Below are 21921 nucleotides of genomic sequence, written 5' to 3'. Positions count from 1 at the left end.
TGGGCAAAGTACACTTTATTGGCCAGGAATGTTCTTATTTGGTACATGCAGCAGCTGCACCCAGAGGGATGATGTTAAATCAGATAAATGTAATGTCAGGCATCTATGTATTACATGAGCCTGGAGGGGGGAGGGGGGTGGTTGTTGGGGTTTTGTTCCCTTTTGTTTTCCTTAAATTTAACTGTGAAAGGATATATAGTGACAGTACTAATTGATTGGATGTCTGAATAATGCATGCGGCGCTGCACCAAAGGCGCTGCACGAAGGTGTAACACTCGACTTGGTTTCCTAGGGGATGTGCACCCTATTTTGTCACAACTGAGTAGTGGATAGTGCTCTGTCTAATTATGTACTGTAATGCTTGTATTCAATAAATCAAAACCTCACCCATCTCTACAGATAAACAGGTCATGATAGAAGCCCTTGCCTTTTCTACAATGAGATGGATGAAGGCGACTGGGTAGATCTTCTCCCATTTCAATTTGAGGCCTTTATTCTTAGAGACCTTCAAATTATCAAGACGTCTTGTTTTAATAAGGATTACAGGGGAGGATAGCTTAATGGAAAGTGGTTTGTGATCACTCACAAAGCTACTAACTGTTGTAAAATCAAAGAGATAAGGACACAATTCATTTGACAAGAGAAGGAAATCTATAGTGCTCCCTAATGAATTTTTTATGAAAGTGGGGACACTAGCATTCTCTGAGCCACATACATTACTCAGTAAAACCAAATTATATTTGAGAACCAGGTCATTTAAAGCATCGCCATAAGCGGAGTGAGAGAAGTGTGGATCTCCACAGACCCTAGAATCTGAAAACCAGCAAAGTGTAATATTAAAATCACCAGCCCAAATGAGATTAAAAGTGTGTTTAGCTTTTTGAAAGAAATCAGTTAAAAAGATATTAAAGTGCTCAATGGTTTACCCAGACGGCTGTTTAAAAACATTATGAGAAAAATTAATTAACAAGTTATCATAGTCATCAGGGAACAATACGAGAGAGACCAAGAAATGCAGTGAGGACCAAGATTTTGTAATGCTAATGTTAGTGAGCTTAACTGATAACAAAGTGGCCAGGCCCCCGCTCGCTCTGCCTGCTTTAGATCTCAAAGCGGGTTGAAAGAGTCCCTGAAATCCATTCATAGTTAAATCAGATCGTTTCTTGCCAACAAATGATGCCATTGGTATTCATAAAGTTTATAAAGTCCAGATTTAAAATTTTGGAGCGAGCCCCTGCGATGTTCCAATATGCTATTCTTAAGGACTTCTTATCATAGTTTCTCATAATATTTCCAGTGGAGGAGGTGCCATTCAAGTCTCTATCCTGTCACCCATGAAGTTGGTCAGGTGTATGATCCTCAATATTATTTTGTGCTTGTGCTGTCTGCTTTGAAGCCACTGGAATTAAGCAATAAAGGAGGACAAAATTATGCTGCAGTGTTGACTAAACTATGCAGCAAAAAAAATGCTGCAGCGTAATGGCGTATAATTTTTACACATACTAACAGTCTTTAGGAAGATTTTGCCTCATTAGTACCAATGTAACATACAAATGCAGCAGTGAGAAAGATGATCAGTCAACCTTTGCAAAGGGCCGTCCACTTCGTAGCAACACAAGTCACATTTTTTAGCAACTTTTGATCTGTGTGAGCTACAATTTATTAGTTAAAATTGTCAGATTATGCAGCAGATGGTGTAATATGTGGCAAATATTGCAGCGCCATAATTATATAGAAAACATTTGCAAACTAGAATATCTTGCCATTCATGTTTAAACTGCTCTTGTGGAAAAATGGTGGAGGAAGTTCTGAAGACAGAAACTCCATGGCTCGGAGACAAATGGCTTGTGCTTCCACTTTTAAGCGTATTTGGGACATTTGTGAATGTATTTTAACATCAATAACTCAAAATAGACCTTAAATATTCATTTGTATCCATTGGTTGAATTAACTAACACAATAAGCTGTAACTGGTCAGTGAAATGGCAAACAAATACTAAATATTGGGACGTTTTGTGCGTTCTGGCCACGCCATTGACTCTACCCACAGGTCAAATCCTCAGGTTAATCCCACCCTCTGGTTCTCCGTCCACAGTTCCCTAATGTTGTTTCCCCCACTTCGACCACTGAGTGTAGGTGCTGTAGGGGCCAGCACGGTAGAGGCGCTGACAGCAGTCTCGCCAGAATGCTTTATGTGCAGACACGCAGGGATCTCGCCGCCAGGGTACAGACTTCACTGCCGCCTCCAGCTCCGATAGGCGTAAGGATCATGCCAATCACTGCACCTCCAGCCCCAGCAGTGATTCAGGTGAAGGGGAAGGTGTTGCGAAGGACCACGAGTATATCCCATTAACGCTCAGGGGTCAGGCCAGTCTTTCACTATCGGCAGGTCAGGTCTCTGGGCGGATGCGCTGCCTCGGGGAAGCAGGCCTCTGCACTCACCACGATGCAGGGTAAGTCAGCATGGCATTTAAATGGCCGATACACTCAGCAAAGGCGCTGGAAGGGTCAGCTAGAATTCCTTTTACAGCTTATTCTACAGGATGTTCGAGTGCCCAGTCGGAGCTCTAGAAGGAGACGTCCATCATCTTTGGTAGTTGGTTATGCCCAGCGTCGGACTGGTAACGGGGGCACTCGGGCAATGCAGAGGGGCCGGTGTCAGTACCAGCTGTGGGCTGCTTTTTTGCACAGCCCGAGGGGCAGATTTGTGTGGTTTCTGCATTGTTCGATGTCGCCAGCGGCCCAGTGGGTGCCTGAGTGGCCTTTCTGGAGGCAGATGGGTGTCCATTACCTCCCTTTTTTCAACACCAGAGGTGTCACTCCCTTTCTCCCTTTCTCTCGCTAGACCGGGCCAATAATATATACATATTGAGCGGGGGCAGGGGGCCTAAGGAATAGTGACCTCATGTTTTCAGGTGTGTTTCACCAGTGTAAACTAATCCATGAATTTTTTTTTAACCTCCCGTTTTTTAATAAAATTTAGCAGAATCAGTGTTTTGCAGAAAGGCAATATGCAAATGTGGGCCACTTATTTTTAGCGTGCCCGGGCTGATTTTTAACTCCAATCCAACCCTGGTTATGCCCCCGTTAGTTATCAACTTGTGACACATTTCACAGTACTAATTCTAATGGTTTGATAAAATAATTGTTTATATTTCATTCTAGATGCGGAGACAAGGCAGGGTTAATTTATTATTGACTCATAGGGTCTATAATGTTGGTGAAGCACTGTGTAATCACATAGCCACAGCTGTTTGATTACAATGATTTTTAACATATCAGCTTTCATATCTGAAGGGGACCAGTTCAGCTAGCATTATTGTACACTTTACCTGTTTATTACATGTACATGATTTACTATGTGCATCTATGATTGTTTAACATGTCTGCTTTTGTACAGCGCTCCGATACCCATACGGGTCAAGTTCGCGCTATATACAACTCCTCAAATAAATAAATAAATAAATCAACCACTCTACAAGTAAAATTATGCATTATCATCGCTTAAATTTTAAGAAAGAGTTTTTCTTACCAGAATGTACATTCATTTGTGTCTGCCTCTAAAAACAGATCAGGTTTTGATTACTACATCTCAAGATAGGATGAATCTTTGGAGGTTAGATTCACAGGTCAACAACAAATTGTAAATAATTTTCCTCGGAGGATGGCACCACCAGATACAAAGAGGCAACCTAAAGATTTGCAGCAGTAAAACACCAGCCAATTGGCCAGATGAGATTAGCATATGTTTAACCGTATATTCCAAAAAACAAAAAAGCTTACATTCATTAAACATTATTTTTGTTTTATTGGTTGTAATTTTCCTCTTCTGCAAATTTGCACATAAGAGCTGGGCACATCAAAATGTACTTGGTGGATCTCATGGCTTGTTAACAATGTAGAGGTAAATGGAACAAAGAGTTTAGATAATTTTTGAAGAATTGCATAGAATGTACTCACGCCTCCCAGCATGCTCTGCAGAATTCATGTCCACACGGAATTTCAACAGGTTCTTCGAACACAGAAATATTGCAAATACAAATGCCACACTGTAAGTAAAAACTTCCATTAGTTTGAGAAGTAATGTGGCCACATATAACATTTATGAGTAACTTTAATTTTAACCAGTCAGTCAGTCAAAAAGGTCTTTATTTCGATTTGCATCATAAAAGACATACTATACAAATACAGCACAAACCCTAGTAAAATATCCTGATAAAATCCATAAATACAAACATACTAAAAACAAGAATAAAAAGTTATTAAATGTATATACAAAGACTCACGACTGAAGCAATCAGTAAGACATAAAAAAGATTAAAAACCAAATTCATATGGCGTAGACAATCATGCTAACCCGCCAACTTCATAGTGTACACAATATATTAAGATCCCATATTCCGATTCCGAATTGACCACGCCCAACTGACAAATCTAGATACGCATTTAACAATAAGTTTTGAGGTGTCAGATTGCAAAATTCTTCTAGTGGCCTGTGCGGATCTGGTGCCCAACGAGCGACATACAGGCCTCAGCCATGCTCGTCTGGGTTGTGTGTACATTGGACAGCAAAAGAGGAAGTGGTCAACTGTTTCCACCACCTCCACACAAAAGGGACATTTGTCAGTACTAACAGTATTCCAAGAGCAAGTTAACCCTCTAAGCGGGAGGGAACCTACTCTTAGCTGATGATAAAGTTTGCGATCTAACAATTTTGTAATAATGTCCCAATATTCCTCATAATGGGGAGCGTCCTTGATAGCAAGGAATAAAGCAGTCATACAACTTCCCTTAGCAGATGCCACCCTCTTTTCAATGATCCTACTCCAATAAATGTCCTTAAGAAGCTTCTTAGAGGGGAAGACGGCAGTAACTGGATCAACCCACAAGGACCCCAACCCCATATCCATCAGGCAAGCCTATAGACCTGATAACCAGGGAATCCTGGATGCACCCGAAGCCCTTTTACTTCCAAAAGGGCCTCAGCGTACATGGACAGTTCCGGTGTCGTCCACAGGCGCCGCCAAAACACCAGTGGTCTATACCGAATCACATCTTCAACGGGGTTACATCCTAGGTCATATAATAAGGGAATACGGGGTGTTGATTGGGGTAACCATATTGCCGATCTGAGAAATTTGTTCTGTGCGACCTTAAGTTGAGATATAAAAGGGGGTGGTGATGGACGGAGCATCTGAATCAATCAAACACTCACACCCAGTCAAAAGATCTGGGTTTAATCCATCACCGTTCTTTAGCCCACTCTGCCACCCCAGTTCAGACATGGCTATATGCAAATCAGTCTGACCCTGTGCCTCATGGGAACAGTCCAGCCCGAACTGCCAAGCCATGTCTTCCCTAGACCGGAAACAAGCTTCCGAGGACCGGTTTCTGGCATTCCAGCCGTCTTCAGCCCGGCTTGCTTGAATCCAGTGGCAAAGTGAGCAAGGGACTCACGTCTGAGCATACCCTGCGACACTTATGGCGGTCAAAAGCGGTACAAAAGGGGGCGGTGATGGACGGAGCATCTGAATCAATCAAACACTCACACCCAGTCAAAAGATCTGGGTTTAATCCATCACCGTTCTTTAGCCCACTCTGCCACCCCAGTTCAGACATGGCTATATGCAAATCAGTCTGACCCTGTGCCTCATGGGAACAGTCCAGCCCGAACTGCCAAGCCATGTCTTCCCTGGACCGGAAACAAGCTTCCTAGGGCCGGTTTCTGGCATTCCAGCCGTCTTCAGCCCGGCTTGCTTGAATCCAGTGGCAAAGTGAGCAAGGGACTCACGTCTGAGCATACCCTACCACACTTATGGTGGCCAAAATCGGTACAAAAGGGGGTGGTGATGGACGGAGCATCTGAATCAATCAAACACTCACACCCAGTCAAAAGATCTGGGTTTAATCCATCACCGTTCTTTAGCCCACTCTGCCACCCCAGTTCAGACATGGCTATATGCAAATCAGTCTGACCCTGTGCCTCATGGGAACAGTCCAGCCCGAGCTGCCAAGCCATGTCTTCCCTGGACCGGAAACAAGCTTCCGAGGACCGGTTTCTGGCATTGGTTCAGATGCTCCGTCCATCACCACCCCCTTTTGTACCGCTTTGGCCGCCATAAGTGTGGCAGGGTATGCTCAGACGTGAGTCCCTAGCTCACTTTGCCATTGGATTCAAGCAAGCCGGGCTGAAGACGGCTGGAATGCCAGAAACCGGTCCTCGGAAGCTTGTTTCCGATCCAGGGAAGGCATGGCTTGGCAGTTCGGACTGGACTGTTCCCATGAGGCAAAGGGTCAGACTGATTTGCATATAGCCATGTCTGAACTGGGGTGGCAGAGTGGGCTAAAGAACGGTGATGGATCAAACCCAGATCTTTTGACTGGGTGTGAGTGTTTGATTGGTTCAGATGCTCCGTCCATCACCACCCCCTTTTGTACCGCTTTGGCCGCCATAAGTGTGGCAGGGTATGTTCAGACGTTGAGTCCCTTGCTCACTTTGCCACTGGATTCAATCAAGCCGGGCTGAAGACGGCTGGAATGCCAGAAACCGGTCCTCTGAAGCTTGTTTCCGGTCCAGGGAAGGCATGGCTTGGCAGTTCGGGCTAGACTGTTCCCATGAGGCACAGGGTCAGACTGATTTGCATATAGCCATGTCTGAACTGGGGTGGCAAAGTTGGCTAAAGAACAGTGATGGATCAAACCCAGATCTTTTGACTGGGTGTGAGTGTTTGATTGGTTCAGATGCTCCGTCCATCACCACCCCCTTTTGTGAATTTGTGAATTTGTGAGGGTATTTGTAGAGCGCAACGGTCGCTCCGGAAGGAGCATCTTGGCGCTAAATTTCCCGGTAGAGGATCAGATCATTTTCTGGAGGGAGAGGAAGTTATATGGCGGCTTTGATGTAGTCATCCTTAAGGCTATAGATCCAGGTTTTTAGCGATTTTCTGAAAAGTTTTTCATGGGTTTGGAATCTCAGATTTTTGGGCATGAGGTTCCAGGCTTTAGAGGCCAAGTGGTGTAAGGTTTTGTCACCTTTAGTCTTTAAATTGAATTTGATAGGGAGGATGAGGTTGTCATGGGAGGAACGCAGAGATCTGGCCGGGTTGTAATGGGGGAAACGTTTGGTAAGGTATGATGGGCCGGAGCTATTGAAAGCCCGGAAGGCGACAAGCAGCATCTTGAAGAATATTCTCTTGTGAAGTGGGAGCCAGTGCAGAGATCTTAAAGCAGCGGAGATGGACGATTTCCTGGGCAGCTTTAGGACAAGTCGGGCTGCGGTGTGAAGAACACTTTGAAGCTTGTTGAGTGTGTCCTTTTTGGCTGCAGCAAGGAGACCATTATAGTAATCCAAGCGTGAGATTATTAGGGCCACTGCTATCGTTTTCCTAGAGTCGAGCGGTAGGAAGTCAAAGAATTTTTTTAGGGACTTAATAATTCCGAAACATCGGCCCGCTACGGTCTTGACGTGATGGTCGAAAGATAGATCGGTGTCAAACAGGACGCCGAGGTTCCTTGCCGTGGCTACGGTCTGGGGAGGGGCAGCAGAGTTTTCTGGCCACCAGAGGGCTGGGCAGAAGGTGGTATTTTTTCCCATGGGGAGGATCTCTGTTTTGCTGGAGTTACATTTAAGGTGGTTTAAGTCCATCCATTGGAAGACAGCTTTCAGGCAGTTTTTGAGGTTCAGCTCTGCCTTGGTAGAGTTTTTCTCCAAGGGTACAATGAGTTGAGTGTCATCGGCATACGATGTTACAGGTATGCCGAAGGACTCAATAAGGGATATGAGAGGGATGAGGTAGATGTTGAAGAGGAGAGGGCTTAGGATAGAGCCCTGGGGGACCCCAGAGGAAACTCTCTTCTCTTTAGAATGGAAGGGACCGAGAGCGATAGTTTGGGATCTGTCGGTTAAAAAGGATTTTATCCAAGATAGGGCGACATCGGAGATCCCTATGTCTACCAGTCTACTAATCAGGATGGTATGGGAAATGGTGTCGAACGCCGCGGTGAGGTCTAGAAGGATGAGGACGACATTCTTTTTCTGGTCTTGAAGCATTTTTATTGAATCAGTAAGCTCGATCAGTGCGGTTTCGGTAGAGTGGTTGGGGCGAAAGCCAGATTGTTGCGGATGTAGTATATTATGAGCTTCAAGATATTGTTTGAGTTCTCTGTATACCATTTGTTCTGTAATTTTTCCCAAAGCTGGGAGGAGTGAGATTGGCCGAAGGTTGGTAAGATCTGACGGGGGTTTGTTGGCTTTCTTCGTCAGGGGTTTGACTATTCCCTGTTTCCACAGGCGAGGGACGAAGCCCGTGCAAAGAGAAGAATTAACAATGTTGTTAATTATAGGATTTACCACATCGATGAGTTGGTGGAGAATTTTGGGGGGACAGGGGTCGGAGGGCGACCCGGATTTGCATACCAAGATAACTTCTCTGGTTTGGTCTAAGGTAACCGGAGAGAAATTTTTTAAAGTATACCCAGGGGGTGCATTTTGAGGCAGATCCCATGAGAGTTGAATAGCTTGAGGAGGGGGAAAGTTTATTTGAATGGCGTTAATTTTTTCCTCAAAATAGTCAGCAATTTTGTTACATAGGTCTTGGGATGGGGGTATTTCAGTTTGTAAGTTTCAGTTTTGTACCGCTTTGGCCGCCATAAGTGTGGCAGGGTATGCTCAGACATGAGTCCCTTGCTCACTTTGCCACTGGATTCAAGCAAGCCGGGCTGAAGATGGCTGGAATGCCAGAAACCGGTCCTCGGAAGCTTGTTTCCGGTCCAGGGAAGGCATGGCTTGGCAGTTCGGGCTGGACTGTTCCCATGAAGCACAGGGTCAGACTGATTTGCATATAGCCATGTCTGAACTGGGGTGGCAGATTGGGCTAAAGAACGGTGATGGATCAAACCCAGATCTTTTGACTGGGTGTGAGTGTTTGATTGGTTGGTTCAGATGCTCCGTCCATCACCACCCCCTTTTGTACCGCTTTGGCCGCTATAAGTGTGGCAGGGTATGCTCAGACGTGAGTCCCTTGCTCACTTTGCCACTGGATTCAAGCAAGCCGGGCTGAAGACGGCTGGAATGCCAGAAACCGGTCCTCGGAAGCTTGTTTCCGGTCCAGGGAAGGCATGGCTTGGCAGTTCGGGCTGGACTGTTCCCATGAGGCACAGGGTCAGACTGATTTGCATATATCCATGTCTGAACTGGGGTGGCAGAGTGGGCTAAAGAACGGTGATGGATCAAACCCAGATCTTTTGACTGGGTGTGAGTGTTTGATTGGTTCAGATGCTCCGTCCATCACCACCCCCTTTTGTACCGCTTTGGCCGCCATAAGTGTGGCAGGGTATGCTCAGACGTGAATCCCTTGCTCACTTTGCCACTGGATTCAAGCAAGCCGGGCTGAAGATGGCTGGAATGCCAGAAACCGGTCCTCGGAAGCTTGTTTCCGGTCCAGGGAAGGCATGGCTTGGCAGTTCGGGCTGGACTGTTCCCATGAGGCACAGGGTCAGACTGATTTGCATATAGCCATGTCTGAACTGGGGTGGCAGAGTGGGCTAAAGAACGGTGATGGATCAAACCCAGATCTTTTGACTGGGTGTGAGTGTTTGATTGGTTCAGATGCTCCGTCCATCACCACCCCCTTTTGTACCGCTTTGGCCGCCATAAGTGTGGCAGGGTATGCTCAGACGTGAGTCCCTTGCTCACTTTGCCACTGGATTCAAGCAAGCCGGGCTGAAGACGGCTGGAATGCCAGAAACCGGTCCTCGGAAGCTTGTTTCCGGTCCAGGGAAGGCATGGCTTGGCAGTTCGGGCTGGACTGTTCCCATGAGGCACAGGGTCAGACGGATTTGCATATATCCATGTCTGAACTGGGGTGGCAGAGTGGGCTAAAGAACGGTGATGGATCAAACCCAGATCTTTTGACTGGGTGTGAGTGTTTGATTGGTTCAGATGCTCCGTCCATCACCACCCCCTTTTGTACCGCTTTGGCCGCCATAAGTGTGGCAGGGTATGCTCAGACGGGAGTCCCTTGCTCACTTTGCCACTGATTCAAGCAAGCCGGGCTGAAGACGGCTGGAATGCCAGAAACCGGTACTCGGAAGCTTGTTTCCGGTCCAGGGAAGGCATGGCTTGGCAGTTCGGGCTGGACTGTTCCCATGAGGCACAGGGTCAGACTGATTTGCATATAGCCATGTCTGAACTGGGGTGGCAGAGTGGGCTAAAGAACTGTGTTGGATCAAACCCAGATCTTTTGACTGGGTGTGAGTGTTTGATTGGTTCAGATGCTCCGTCCATCACCACCCCCTTTTGTACCGCTTTGGCCGCCATAAGTGTGGCAGGGTATGCTCAGACGTGAGTCCCTTGCTCACTTTGCCACTGGATTCAAGCAAGCCGGGCTGAAGACGGCTGGAATGCCAGAAACCGGTCCTCGGAAGCTTGTTTCCGGTCCAGGGAAGGCATGGCTTGGCAGTTCGGGCTGGACTGTTCCCATGAGGCACAGGGTCAGACTGATTTGCATATAGCCATGTCTGAACTGGGGTGGCAGAGTGGGCTAAAGAACGGTGATGGATCAAACCCAGATCTTTTGACTGGGTGTGAGTGTTTGATTGGCTCAGATGCTCCGTCCATCACCACCCCCTTTTGTACCGCTTTGGCCGCCATAAGTGTGGCAGGGTATGCTCAGACGTGAGTCCCTTGCTCACTTTGCCACTGATTCAAGCAAGCCGGGCTGAAGACGGCTGGAATGCCAGAAACTGGTCCTCGGAAGCTTGTTTCCGGTCCAGGGAAGGCATGGCTTGGCAGTTTGGGCTGGACTGTTCCCATGAGGCACAGGGTCAGACTGATTTGCATATAGCCATGTCTGAACTGGGGTGGAAGAGTGGGCTAAAGAACTGTGATGGATCAAACCCAGATCTTTTGACTGGGTGTGAGTGTTTGATTGGTTCAGATGCTCCGTCCATCACCACCCCCTTTTGTACCGCTTTGGCCGCCATAAGTGTGGCAGGGTATGCTCAGACGTGAGTCCCTTGCTCACTTTGCCACTGGATTTAAGCAAGCCGGGCTGAAGACGGCTGGAATGCCAGAAACCGGTCCTTGGAAGCTTGTTTCCGGGCCAGGAAAGGCATGGCTTGGCCGTTCGGGCTGGACTGTTCCCATGAGGCACAGGGTCAGACTGATTTGCATATAGCCATGTCTGAACTGGGGTGGCAGAGTGGGCTAAAGAACGGTGATGGATCAAACCCAGATCTTTTGACTGGGTGTGAGTGTTTGATTGGTTCAGATGCTCCGTCCATCACCAACCCCTTTTGTACCGCTTTGGCCGCCATAAGTGTGGCAGGTTATGCTCAGACGTGAGTCCCTTGCTCACTTTGCCACTGGATTCAAGCAAGCCGGGCTGAAGACGGCTGGAATGCCAGAAACCGGTCCTCGGAAGCTTGTTTCCGGTCCAGGGAAGGCATGGCTTGGCAGTTCGGGCTGGACTGTTCCCATGAGGCACAGTGTCAGACTGATTTGCATATAGCCATGTCTGAACTGGGGTGGCAGAGTGGGCTAACGAACGGTGATGGATCAAACCCAGATCTTTTGACTGGGTGTGAGTGTTTGATTGGTTCAGATGCTCCGTCCATCACCACCCCCTTTTGTACCGCTTAAGTTGAGATATGTCGCTAAACCCCCACAGTTCTGCTCCATACATAATGGCGGTAATATTTTAGAACCATACATTTTTATCAAGGGAGCCAGAGGTTTGGTTAGGGAGTTTCTCTGCTCCTTCAGCAAAGCACCACCAAGTTGGCCATGCTTAAGAGTGAGGAGGTCTAACTGCGGTTTCCAACTTAGATTTTCACTAAAAGTGACTCCCAAGTACGTGAAGACAGCTGTCTGGTCTAGGATGACCTCATCCATTTTAACCCTAGCTTTGACTGGTCTTGGACCACGGAGGACCATAAATTTGGTCTTCCCTACGTTGACTTCCAGCTCATGTTCACGGCAGAAAAGCTCAAAGCGAGACAGTGCAAGCTGTAACCCCTGTCTCGTTTTAGAAATTAAGAGCGTGTTGTCCGCGAACATGAGCAGTGGTACTTTCTTGCCAGCAAGGGAGGGTGCATCAGTCGGGTGGTTAGAAAAATAGTTCATAACCCCGTTGATAAACAGGGAAAACAGGGTAGGTGCTAACACACACCCTTGTCTAACCGCTTTAGAGACCTCAAACCTTTCGGTCACCTCCCCAGGCTTGCCCCATCGAACTCTAGCATGCGTGTGTTCGTGCATGTTGATGAGGAGAACTACCAAGTCTTTAGGCATACCCATCCCCAATAATACTTCCCACAGCTTGATCCTCGGGACAAGATCGAATGCGGACCTTAGGTCCACGAAGGCCGCAAAAAGCATGCCACCCCCCCAAGAGAACCTCCTTCCAATATAGGAGCATAACCCTAAATGCTTGGTCTAGGGTACCAATGCGTGACCGGAACTCCGCCTGAAGGGGTGTTAGTACATCGAAATCGGCCATCCAACCCTGTATGCGACCCAAAAGAAGGCGGGCCACAATTTTTTGTACCGCTTCTATAAGACTAATTGGACGATAGTTGGCCGGGGCAGAGCGATCGCCCTTCTTGTAGATAGGCAATATCTCTGCCCCTAGCCAAGAATCGGGAACTAATGCTCCACTAGCAAGGGGATTGGCTAACATGGTCAAATATGGGACCCATAGATCTTGCTCATGTTTAAATAGATCTGCAGGGATACAATCTGGCCCAGGTGCTTTGCCGCTCGGAATGCCCTTTGGGACTGCCTTCACCTCACTTGGTACAAATACCAGGTATTCCTCACTCGTAGGGGTCTGTGTCTCAGTTGTGGACCTACTCTTCAGTTTAAACTGGTTTTCGAAATACGAAACCCAGGCCTGTGGCTCCACATGATTTGTAGGAACCAAGTCCTGCGAGCGATTACCCCATTTGAGCAGGTGCCAGAATTGAGTCAAGTTCCGGCCCTCGCAGGCCTGAAGCAACCCCCTCCAGCGGTCCTCATCCCAGTTCCTCTTAGCAGTTAGTTGGGCGAGTTTGTAAGTAGCCCTACAACTACTAATGTCCTAATTTTAACCAAGTTTTCCAAATAGAATCTGAGTACCTTTAAACAAAAGATCTCCGTTTAATTTGAACATGTTTTAAGACTCAAAACAACAATATTTTATGCTGGTCTATAATGTTTGCTCCTCAGTCTTTCTGCTTTACAGTTTTTTTGTCAAAATCTTTCATTTAAGTATACAGAGAAATGAACTGCCATGATTAAATTACTGATTTAATCAGGTCACTTGACTTGTTCTGCAATTCCAAACTTTCCGTCTTCTTTCCATGTAATCCAAACTCCCCAAGTACCACCCCTCTCCCTGCAAGTATGAGCCATTACTCTTGTCTGGATCACTTGTAGCATAAATATCCATCTTTCCTATTGCAAGCCTTACACACATTGAGAGGAATAACTGCAGTGCCCACTGCCATGATGGTCATGTAATGCCTCTAATGCCTCTGCCAAAGAGAAGAACACAGACTGACAATGGTCCAAGATTATTGTCCTCCCACTATTGATTTGGACTGCAATCTCTTTTATAAGCATTACATCACACAACTCATTTTACCATCCTGCACTTATTGTTGAAAGGCAGAGACTCAAACCTCTTTCCATCCTCTAGCAATTATCATTTGAGGCTAATAAAAACACCTAAAACAAAAAAGAATGCACTAGTCTGTGCTTTCAAAGAATCCGGCATACCTCAGTGTGGGATGGACTGGATATGGGATGTTTGAATTGTTGTGCCTATCTTCTTAGAACAAATTTGACATGTTTGCTGGCTCGTGTGTGCATTGGTTTAGAAATCTGAATTGGGGTGCTTGTCCATTACACTCTCATACACGATGACAGACATTGACCTGACGTGGTGTGCAATGGCACAGATGACATAGAACTGCCTAACATGGAATATTATAGGACTTGGGGACCCCCGCAAACGTAGACACACACTTGCCTATCTAGATAGGCACGACATCCACAGTGATCTTTTGCAGGAGTCCCACCTTGTCGACTCCTCGTGTTCTTCTTCCGGAGCTCGATGGGCTCATGGCAACAGTTCTCCACTTACTCTTCCTATTCGAGGGGCTCTGTTACCCTTATTCGCAAAGGCACTCCATAGACCCTCCAGGGATCACTTAAAGACATCAGGGCCGATTCACATTGCTATTGGGCAGATTAGCCCTCACAACAGTCAACATAGTTAATTGTTATGGGCCTAACACAGATGACACTAACTTCTTAAATAGGTTGTGGTGGAAGATTGTTGAAATTGGATCCACTCATATACTCTGGGGAGGAGACTTTAACGAGGCACTGAATGCGCCCCCTAAATAGATCCCATGCACACCCAGTATACTACACCTTTGCTGCCCGACATATTCGCGACATAATGCACAATTAGATGCCTGGAGGATGCTGCACCCCACAGTGCGGGTGGGCATTTTTTATTCTAGCGTACACAACAGTTGGTCTACACTGGACTCCTTGCTCATATCTAGAGGACTGGTTGCGTGGCTGAACAGGGTCAGGCACCTGGCACGCACTTATTCGGACCACCCCCAGGACCTGATGGTGCTCTGTCCCCAGACACTCCTGCCCTTTGTCACATGGAGACTCTCCTCTACAGTCCTGCTCGATGATCAATTCTGTGTGGAACCGGGGCAGGAGGTCATAGGTTTTTTGATGGAATGAAAGACTCGGTCCCGGATATGGGAAGCCTTTAAGGTCACTATGCGTGGAGTTTGTATAGCCAAGAGTGAAGGTGTTTTGCGTTCCATTCATAAGCAACTGTGCACGTTAGAAGGGATGATAAAATCTTGGCGGCTCAGTTGGGCTCTTCAGATGTCCCCGATGTGACTAGGTGGATCAGAGTGGCTCTGTCAGATTTTCAGGAGACAGCTGAAAGAGATTGCCTACATCCCAGAAAATATGCAAAGGCGTACAGGGAGCTGAAAAGACCGCGCCACACACTAGCAGCAATGACGCGTAGGCCACGCGTCACTAATGATATACTTGATTGATGGGGATGGCTCGACTGTCAGGGACACCACAGATATTCAACAGTTCTTCGCCTCATTCTATGAAAAAGTATACACATCTCGGAGCGGGCGGAAGGTGGACTAAGATAAGTATTTAGATGCAGTGACGTTGGGATGGCTGAGCGATGCTCATAGGGAGTTTCTGGCAGCTTATAGTGAGGAAGACGAAATAAGAGAGGCAATTATGCAATACCAATCTGGAAAAACCTCCAGGCCAGACAGCCTACCTGCTGATTGTTATAAAAAGTACATTGGTGTGCTGCTACCTATACTGAAATATATCTTCTTGGAAGTGAAACAGAATGGGGTGTTCTCCCTTCTATGAGGGAAGCAAAAATCACTTTGCTTAAACCGGGGAAATACCCGGATCACAGTGAGTCCGTCCGGCACTTATCACAGAATCTCGTGGAGTTTTTATGTAACACTGCAGAATTCAGCAGAGTCAAAATCCATGAGTTAGGGTCCGTAGATGACACCCTATCAATGTTGTTTATTTGCTAAAACGCCTGGGTGGTAAATTTGCTTTGATAAACACAAAAGAAACATTATGTCTTAAGGTCAAAAATCAATGAAGCAAAGACATTTCAGCGAATTGAATAAAACTATCAGCCAATTAAACAGACTGATTAATTAGGTAATTTCCCACTTTAAATGCTATGGTAATCATCAATTCCTTCCACAACAGCAGACATTTTGTATTAAAGAAGGGAACAGCATCTAACCCGAAAGGCTACATGACCAGATTGAGAAATCCAATTTGCTGTAAAGAGAAGGTGTGAAATTTTGTTACGCTTGCAGAGTTTTTCCTATTTTGCGCTCCGCGTTGCGGAGTTTTTCCCTTGCTCGCAACTTTAAATTGGCGAGCGAGGAAAAACTTACTCCAAACCACCTCCTGGCGAGTTTTCTCTATATGGGCGGTCGCGGATGGCTGCAACCACTCACGTTGAGAAACCCTTAGTTCGTGTTGTGACCTGCCGTTCGAGTAGCAGCAGAAAGAAGCAGTGCCCTGTTGCGCTGCTTCAGATTGCGACAGCTAGAGCAACCTGCGTAAAGTTTTAGATGTGGTCGACAACAGCATTAACACTTTGTCTTCTCGTATTTACACTTTGGACAATATTGTTTTATCTGTTATTGACATTGTGCAGAATGATGTGTCTGTTTTGTATCATGGTCAAAATCAATTGCGCTCTGTAATGCAATTTGGCTGGCAAACATTGAAAAATGGGAAAGTGCCTTTGGGATTATTTAAACACTACTGCCCAGTTTTTTGCCCTTTAATTTGACAGATAAACAAAAACGTATGTCCATGAAAGATTTGACATACACACTGTTACATATTGAGAAGTTAGAGCAGCTACCATTCTCTGATTCTTCATTGCGGTCGATACTTGGGGTTTTTTCTTTACCCATTTACCTTCTTCAGTTTACTGCATGTATAAAACATTATCCTATCGGTAGATTTGAACCCCTAGGTAGTACTTTCCTGCACGAAATGTTGTGGTTACCATTTACTTTTCACTGTCTACGTGCAGATAAAGAGGTTTTCCTGACAGGGAAGAACTGTGATTCTACAGTGGGACACGCGTTAGTCTGTACGCAAGTTCAACTTCACGGCGCTTGTAACTTATCAGTGCCCAATTTGGCCTGTTTTCTAAAAGGAACAGGGTTCCCTCAAGAATTCCCACGCTCACATTGCTTTCTAATGGTAGTTATCTTATCCTAAATAACCACAACTGCTGCGAGTTACGGGCAGGTATTCCGTATATAGTAACGGTTACCGAAAGAGTTACTTGTTGCAGCAATGGGATAGTAGATAACTCCCTGTGGCCTTCCATTCCCACTTTGAAAACAGACTTCAATAAACTAAGCAGACTCAAAGCGCTATTGCTTCAACAAAAGGTAGCTCTCACTTCTGCTCGAGAGACCTTCGAATTGCAGGTGGCTAGAACATCTCGTGAGATTCAGTCACTGCTGAATACAAATCTCCCACTACATTTGGGGGAACTGATTTACCAGATCTTGAATACCTCCGATACTGAAAGCCTTGCACATTTTTTAAACTTGTAGGTTCCAGCCTTGTTTCGTCGTTTCAGATAATTTTTGGAGTAATACCAGCCTTTATACATTCTTTTTTTTCCAGTGCCATCATAAGGTTTTCCACTTATCCTCTTGCTGGCGTGTGGAGCTCTGGTACTTCTGCTCCTGTTACGCAATGGATGCCCATTCTGTGGTTCTGCACAGACCAGGCCCATAGCGAATATACAGTGACCGAATGCAGCAACTTTTTGGATGCTTGCCACTGGCAACAATGAGTGTTAGCTATGAGCTTACCTTTCGCTTCGCCTACTTCACTTGCGTGCAACCTGTGTTACATTGCCGACGGTGCCCTTTATTTATTTATTTATTTGCTGGTTTATATAGCGCTATGAATAAACTCCCGAAGGAGTATCTCCGCGCTTATGACAGCTGTGTTACAGAGTGATGTGAGTAATAAAAGTATTAACTTCTATTTTATTTTTATTATTTGCAATAAATAAATGATCAAAATCCAGAATAAGGGGATTTAGCTAAAATAGACTAAACAAAAAAGTTTTCAGATCCTTTCTAAAACGAAAGTGGTTGGGACATTGTCTCAAATAAAGTGGGAGCGCATTCCTAACATGAGGGCCCACCACAGACAAGGCCCTGCCACCTAACCTAGTTTTGCTAATTTTAGGTACATTCAGAAGCAGCTGTTCACTGGACCTAAGGGAACGGACAGGAACATATGGAACAAATTTTCTTGCCAAATATTCTGGTCCCAAATCATGGAGACCCTTATGAATGACACAGCAGGTCTTAAACTTTACTCGAAGGCGTATAGGCAGCCAATGAAAGTTGTGTAATAAAGGTTTCGATGGAGATCTGGGGGGGGGCATTTAGCACCAACCTGGCTGCTGTATTCTGCACTACCTGCCGACGATCTAAAACCTCCTCATTTGCACCTGCCAGGAGCCCATTACAATAGTCAAGGCGGCTGATCACCAGAGCCTGAACTAAGGTTCTTCTATGGGTGTCAGGAAGAAATGGAAAAATCCTGCGGAGAAGACCTATCACATGAAAACAAGATCCCACAGTGATATTAACATGCTGTTTCATGGTCAACTCTGGATCCAATCGAACCCCAAGATTCTTGACTATTGATGTAGGTTCAGGAACTGGGCCTAAGTCCAATGGCCACCAATCAGGGGACCACTGGGCCTTGGCTTTGCCAAAAAGCATCACCTCTGTCTTTCCAACATTACATTGAAGAAAGTTGGAAGACATCCAACTCGCTATTGCCTTCATCCCATCGGAGAAAGATTGTATAATCTCCCATGTTAGTTGTTTAAAAGGGAAGAGCAGCTGTGTATCGTCAGCGTAGGACACCGGACAGAAACCAAATGCTCTAGTTATTTCTGCCAAGGGGGCCACCTAGGTGTTAAACAGGGTCGGACTCAAACACGATCCCTGCGGGACCCCCTTGGTAATCTTAACCTCTTCCGACCTAAACTCACCCATGGTGACACATTGGGTGCGGTTGGAGAGGAAGCTCTTGATCCAGTCCAGTGCCCTACCGCCGATTCCACTCACAGACAGTCGTTCGATCAAGATGTTATGAGAAATGGTATCGAACGCTGCTGATAAATCCAGCAGCACCAGGACGACGGAATAACCATCGTCCTGGTACATACGTAGATATCGACAGCAAGGCCGCTTCGGTGCTATATTTTGGCCTGAAACCTGACTGTGATGGATCAAGGCTACCTGAATGTTCAAGGTAGTTGGAGAGATGTTTATTGGTATGCTTCTCAATAATTTTCCCCACAAATGGTAACAGGGATATCGGCCTAAGATTAGACATGTTGGTCCAAGGAGATGATGTATTTTTCCTAATAGGTCTAACTAGGGCCGTTTTCCATTTCTGAGGGACGTTGGCTGTTGTAAGAGAGAGATTCACCAATCTCTGAATGTCGGGACCAAGTGTTCTCCCTAAAGGACCCATAAGCCTGGCTGGGAGTGAATCAGCCGGGCTCCCACTTTTGATGTCAATAAGCAGCTTCTGGACCTCTAACAAGGAAATTTGAGGGAAGTCATTAAAGGAGTGGAAATTGGTAGACAAAGGTTGTACCATACTTTGAATATCTAGGCTTATCAAAGTTGGAATAGATGCCTCTATCTTTTCATAAATGGCATCAATTTTATCAATAAAAAAGGTTGAGATACTATCGCAAAGAGGTTGTGATGCCATATCTGCACTTTCACATGCTATAGGTTTTAAAAAAGTGTTGACAATCTGGTACAGTACCTTAGAATCATTACCAGCTGCCTCTAACTGTAAAGTAACATGGTTCTTATGTGCAGATCTTATAGCTTTGTGATATATATATTAAGAGCCTTATGGTAGTTGATTTTATCTTCCTCTATGTGGGTCTTTCTCCAAGTCTTTTCGGACTTTCTAGCCCTGCGTTTTAAACTGCGCAGTTCTTCCGAAAACCAAACCTCTTGTTTCCTTGCAGGGAGTTTTTTAAACGTTTTCAGCGGAGCAATTTGTTGAACCGCATTATTTATGGCTAAATCCCATTTGGAAAGAGCAGTATTGATATCATCTGTAGGCAAAATGAGAGGGGAAAAATATTCCTGTTCAAAATTAGTAATCGTAATTTTATGCCATTGTCTTCGTTTAGATGGGATTTGAGCAGGAGGAATAGCATATGCATTTTCCTCCGGCATAGAAAACTCAAGCACAAAATGGTCTGTCCAGTGGTACTGTTTAGGTGCATAACATTTGATACCAGAAAAATTGGATATTATCATATCCAAAGTGTGTCCTGCTTGATGTGTAGGTCCCGTATTACATTGTTTTAGTTCTAATAGGGATAGATCTGCCAGGAAGGATTGTACCTCACTATTATTTTCGTCCTCGCTATGAATGTTAAAATCTCCAAGCAACAAAAAATCACTATGTGGGCGTACATGAGATGCTAATGTTTCCACTAACAGTTTGGAAATACCTTTTATGGTGCCTGGAGGGCGATAAACCAGAGCTCCTCTTCTACTATGTTTAGCTGAAAAACCGATCCTAAAGATCAATATTTCGAGATCCGGATAACAACATTGATCAAGAACCGAAACCGAAATGCTATCTTTGAATACAATAGCTATTCCCCCACCAACTTTTTTGGGTCGATCCATTCTAACAATCTTATAACCCTCCGGTATACCAAGGGTGATCGCTGGAGTGGAGTGGGGCTTCAGCCATATCTCTGTTAAGAAACACAGATCGGGTTTATATGTAGAGATAAGGTCCCAGACTTCAATATGATGTTTTGCTAAGGATCTTATATTACATAGTAGGTTCTTTCCACCCTGGGCTGTAACCGTAGAGATATTAACAGTGTGTTGTTGGGGGGATGTATCTTTTTCTATCTGAAAGTGTGTATGGCAAGATCTACACGAAAAAGGTCCTTCAGGAGCAAAAATGTGTGAATGCTTACAATTATTGTTGTTTGTAGCAGAAGAGTTAGAGCGTAAACACCTTAAAGCCCGTGAAGAGTAGATCGTCCTAAATACCTTTAGATCCCCGGAATTTACTGTCATGGCCCCTGGCCTCGTCCGGACACGGACGGGCGCAGACGGGCTTCTCTCTGGCGCGTCTCAGGCGCTTCGCTGCGCGCTTTCTGTGACGAGGGGGCTAAATACCCCTCTGTGTGCAGCAGCTAGAGCGCTGACCGCTCGGAGTGGGCGGAAGTCACCTGGCTCTGCCTGACCCGCCCTCCGCTCAACGGCACTGGTTGCCGCGTCGGACCGGGGCGGGCAGGACGAGAGATCGAGCCCAGGCTGTGTCAATGGTAAATTTACTTTAAAGCGTGTGAGCCCCTGATTGTAGCGCTAATACACAGAGATTTTGCTTCAAGCCTATTAAAATACGGCGCTTTAAAAAGTCATTCAAGAGTTACAATATTAAAATTGATAGATTGCATCAATCGCTCGTAGCATGCAGCGTCAGCGGGTCGGGGAACACTGCCACTGTCCTCTTACCGCATTCGCTGCCTGCTCCTCGCTGCCTAAATACCCCTCTGTGTGCAGCAGCTAGAGCGGTGACCGCTCGGAGTGGGCGGAAGTCACCTGGCTCTGCCTGACCCGCCCTCCGCTCAACGGCACTGGTTGCCGAGTCGGACCGGGGCGGGCAGGACGAGAGATCGGGCCCAGGCTGTGTCAATGGTAAATTTACTTTAAAGCGTGTGAGCCCCTGATTGTAGCGCTAATACACAGAGATTTTGCTACAAGCCTATTAAAATACGGCGCTTTAAAAAGTCATTCAAGAGTTACAATATTAAAATTGATAGATTGCATCAATCGCTCGTAGCATGCAGCGTCAGCGGGTCGGGGAACACTGCCACTGTCCTCTTTCTCTTGGGCCTTGGATATCTGCCTCTCCACAACATCAGACGCGGACCTGGATTATGATCTGTTGGTGGGTCCCTTGCTGGCCCATGATCAGGACCGTTCTGGTGACGCGCGTATGACGTGTGCGGCTGCACTTGGAGTATTGGCTTGTTAGGATACCTGTGAGGCTGCCAAGTGCCTCTTACAGGAGAGTTTAGTCAAGTATCACGCAAGTTGCTCTACTCTACTGATGGCTGCACCGGCACACAAAGAACACAAATGTTCCTTCGCTCTACTTAATTGGATGACATCCCTCTTTTTTATGAATGACAATGATGCCCTTTTGGAACACGTTGCATTGCACGGTTCAAATAATCTCTTGGATTTTACAGCTTAGAATATATATCAAAACACACC

General features: G+C 45.9%; 1 protein-coding gene across 2 annotated transcripts in view; it reads right to left on the bottom strand.

Annotated features, from left to right (window-relative positions):
- ANKIB1 (ankyrin repeat and IBR domain containing 1) overlaps positions 1-21921 on the bottom strand; it is a 580820-nt gene that overhangs the window by 353508 nt on the left and 205391 nt on the right. For both annotated transcript variants that reach the window (XM_078663642.1, XM_078663643.1), the window contains exon 7: positions 3961-4049. In XM_078663642.1, coding sequence (XP_078519768.1) covers positions 3961-4049 — 89 coding nt within the window. The remainder of the gene's footprint in view (positions 1-3960; positions 4050-21921) is intronic.

This window comes from Lissotriton helveticus, chromosome 10, assembly GCF_964261635.1.
Source record: "Lissotriton helveticus chromosome 10, aLisHel1.1, whole genome shotgun sequence".
In the NCBI taxonomy this organism is placed as follows: Eukaryota; Metazoa; Chordata; class Amphibia; order Caudata; family Salamandridae; genus Lissotriton; species Lissotriton helveticus.
This window is presented reverse-complemented; position numbering and strand designations above follow the sequence as displayed.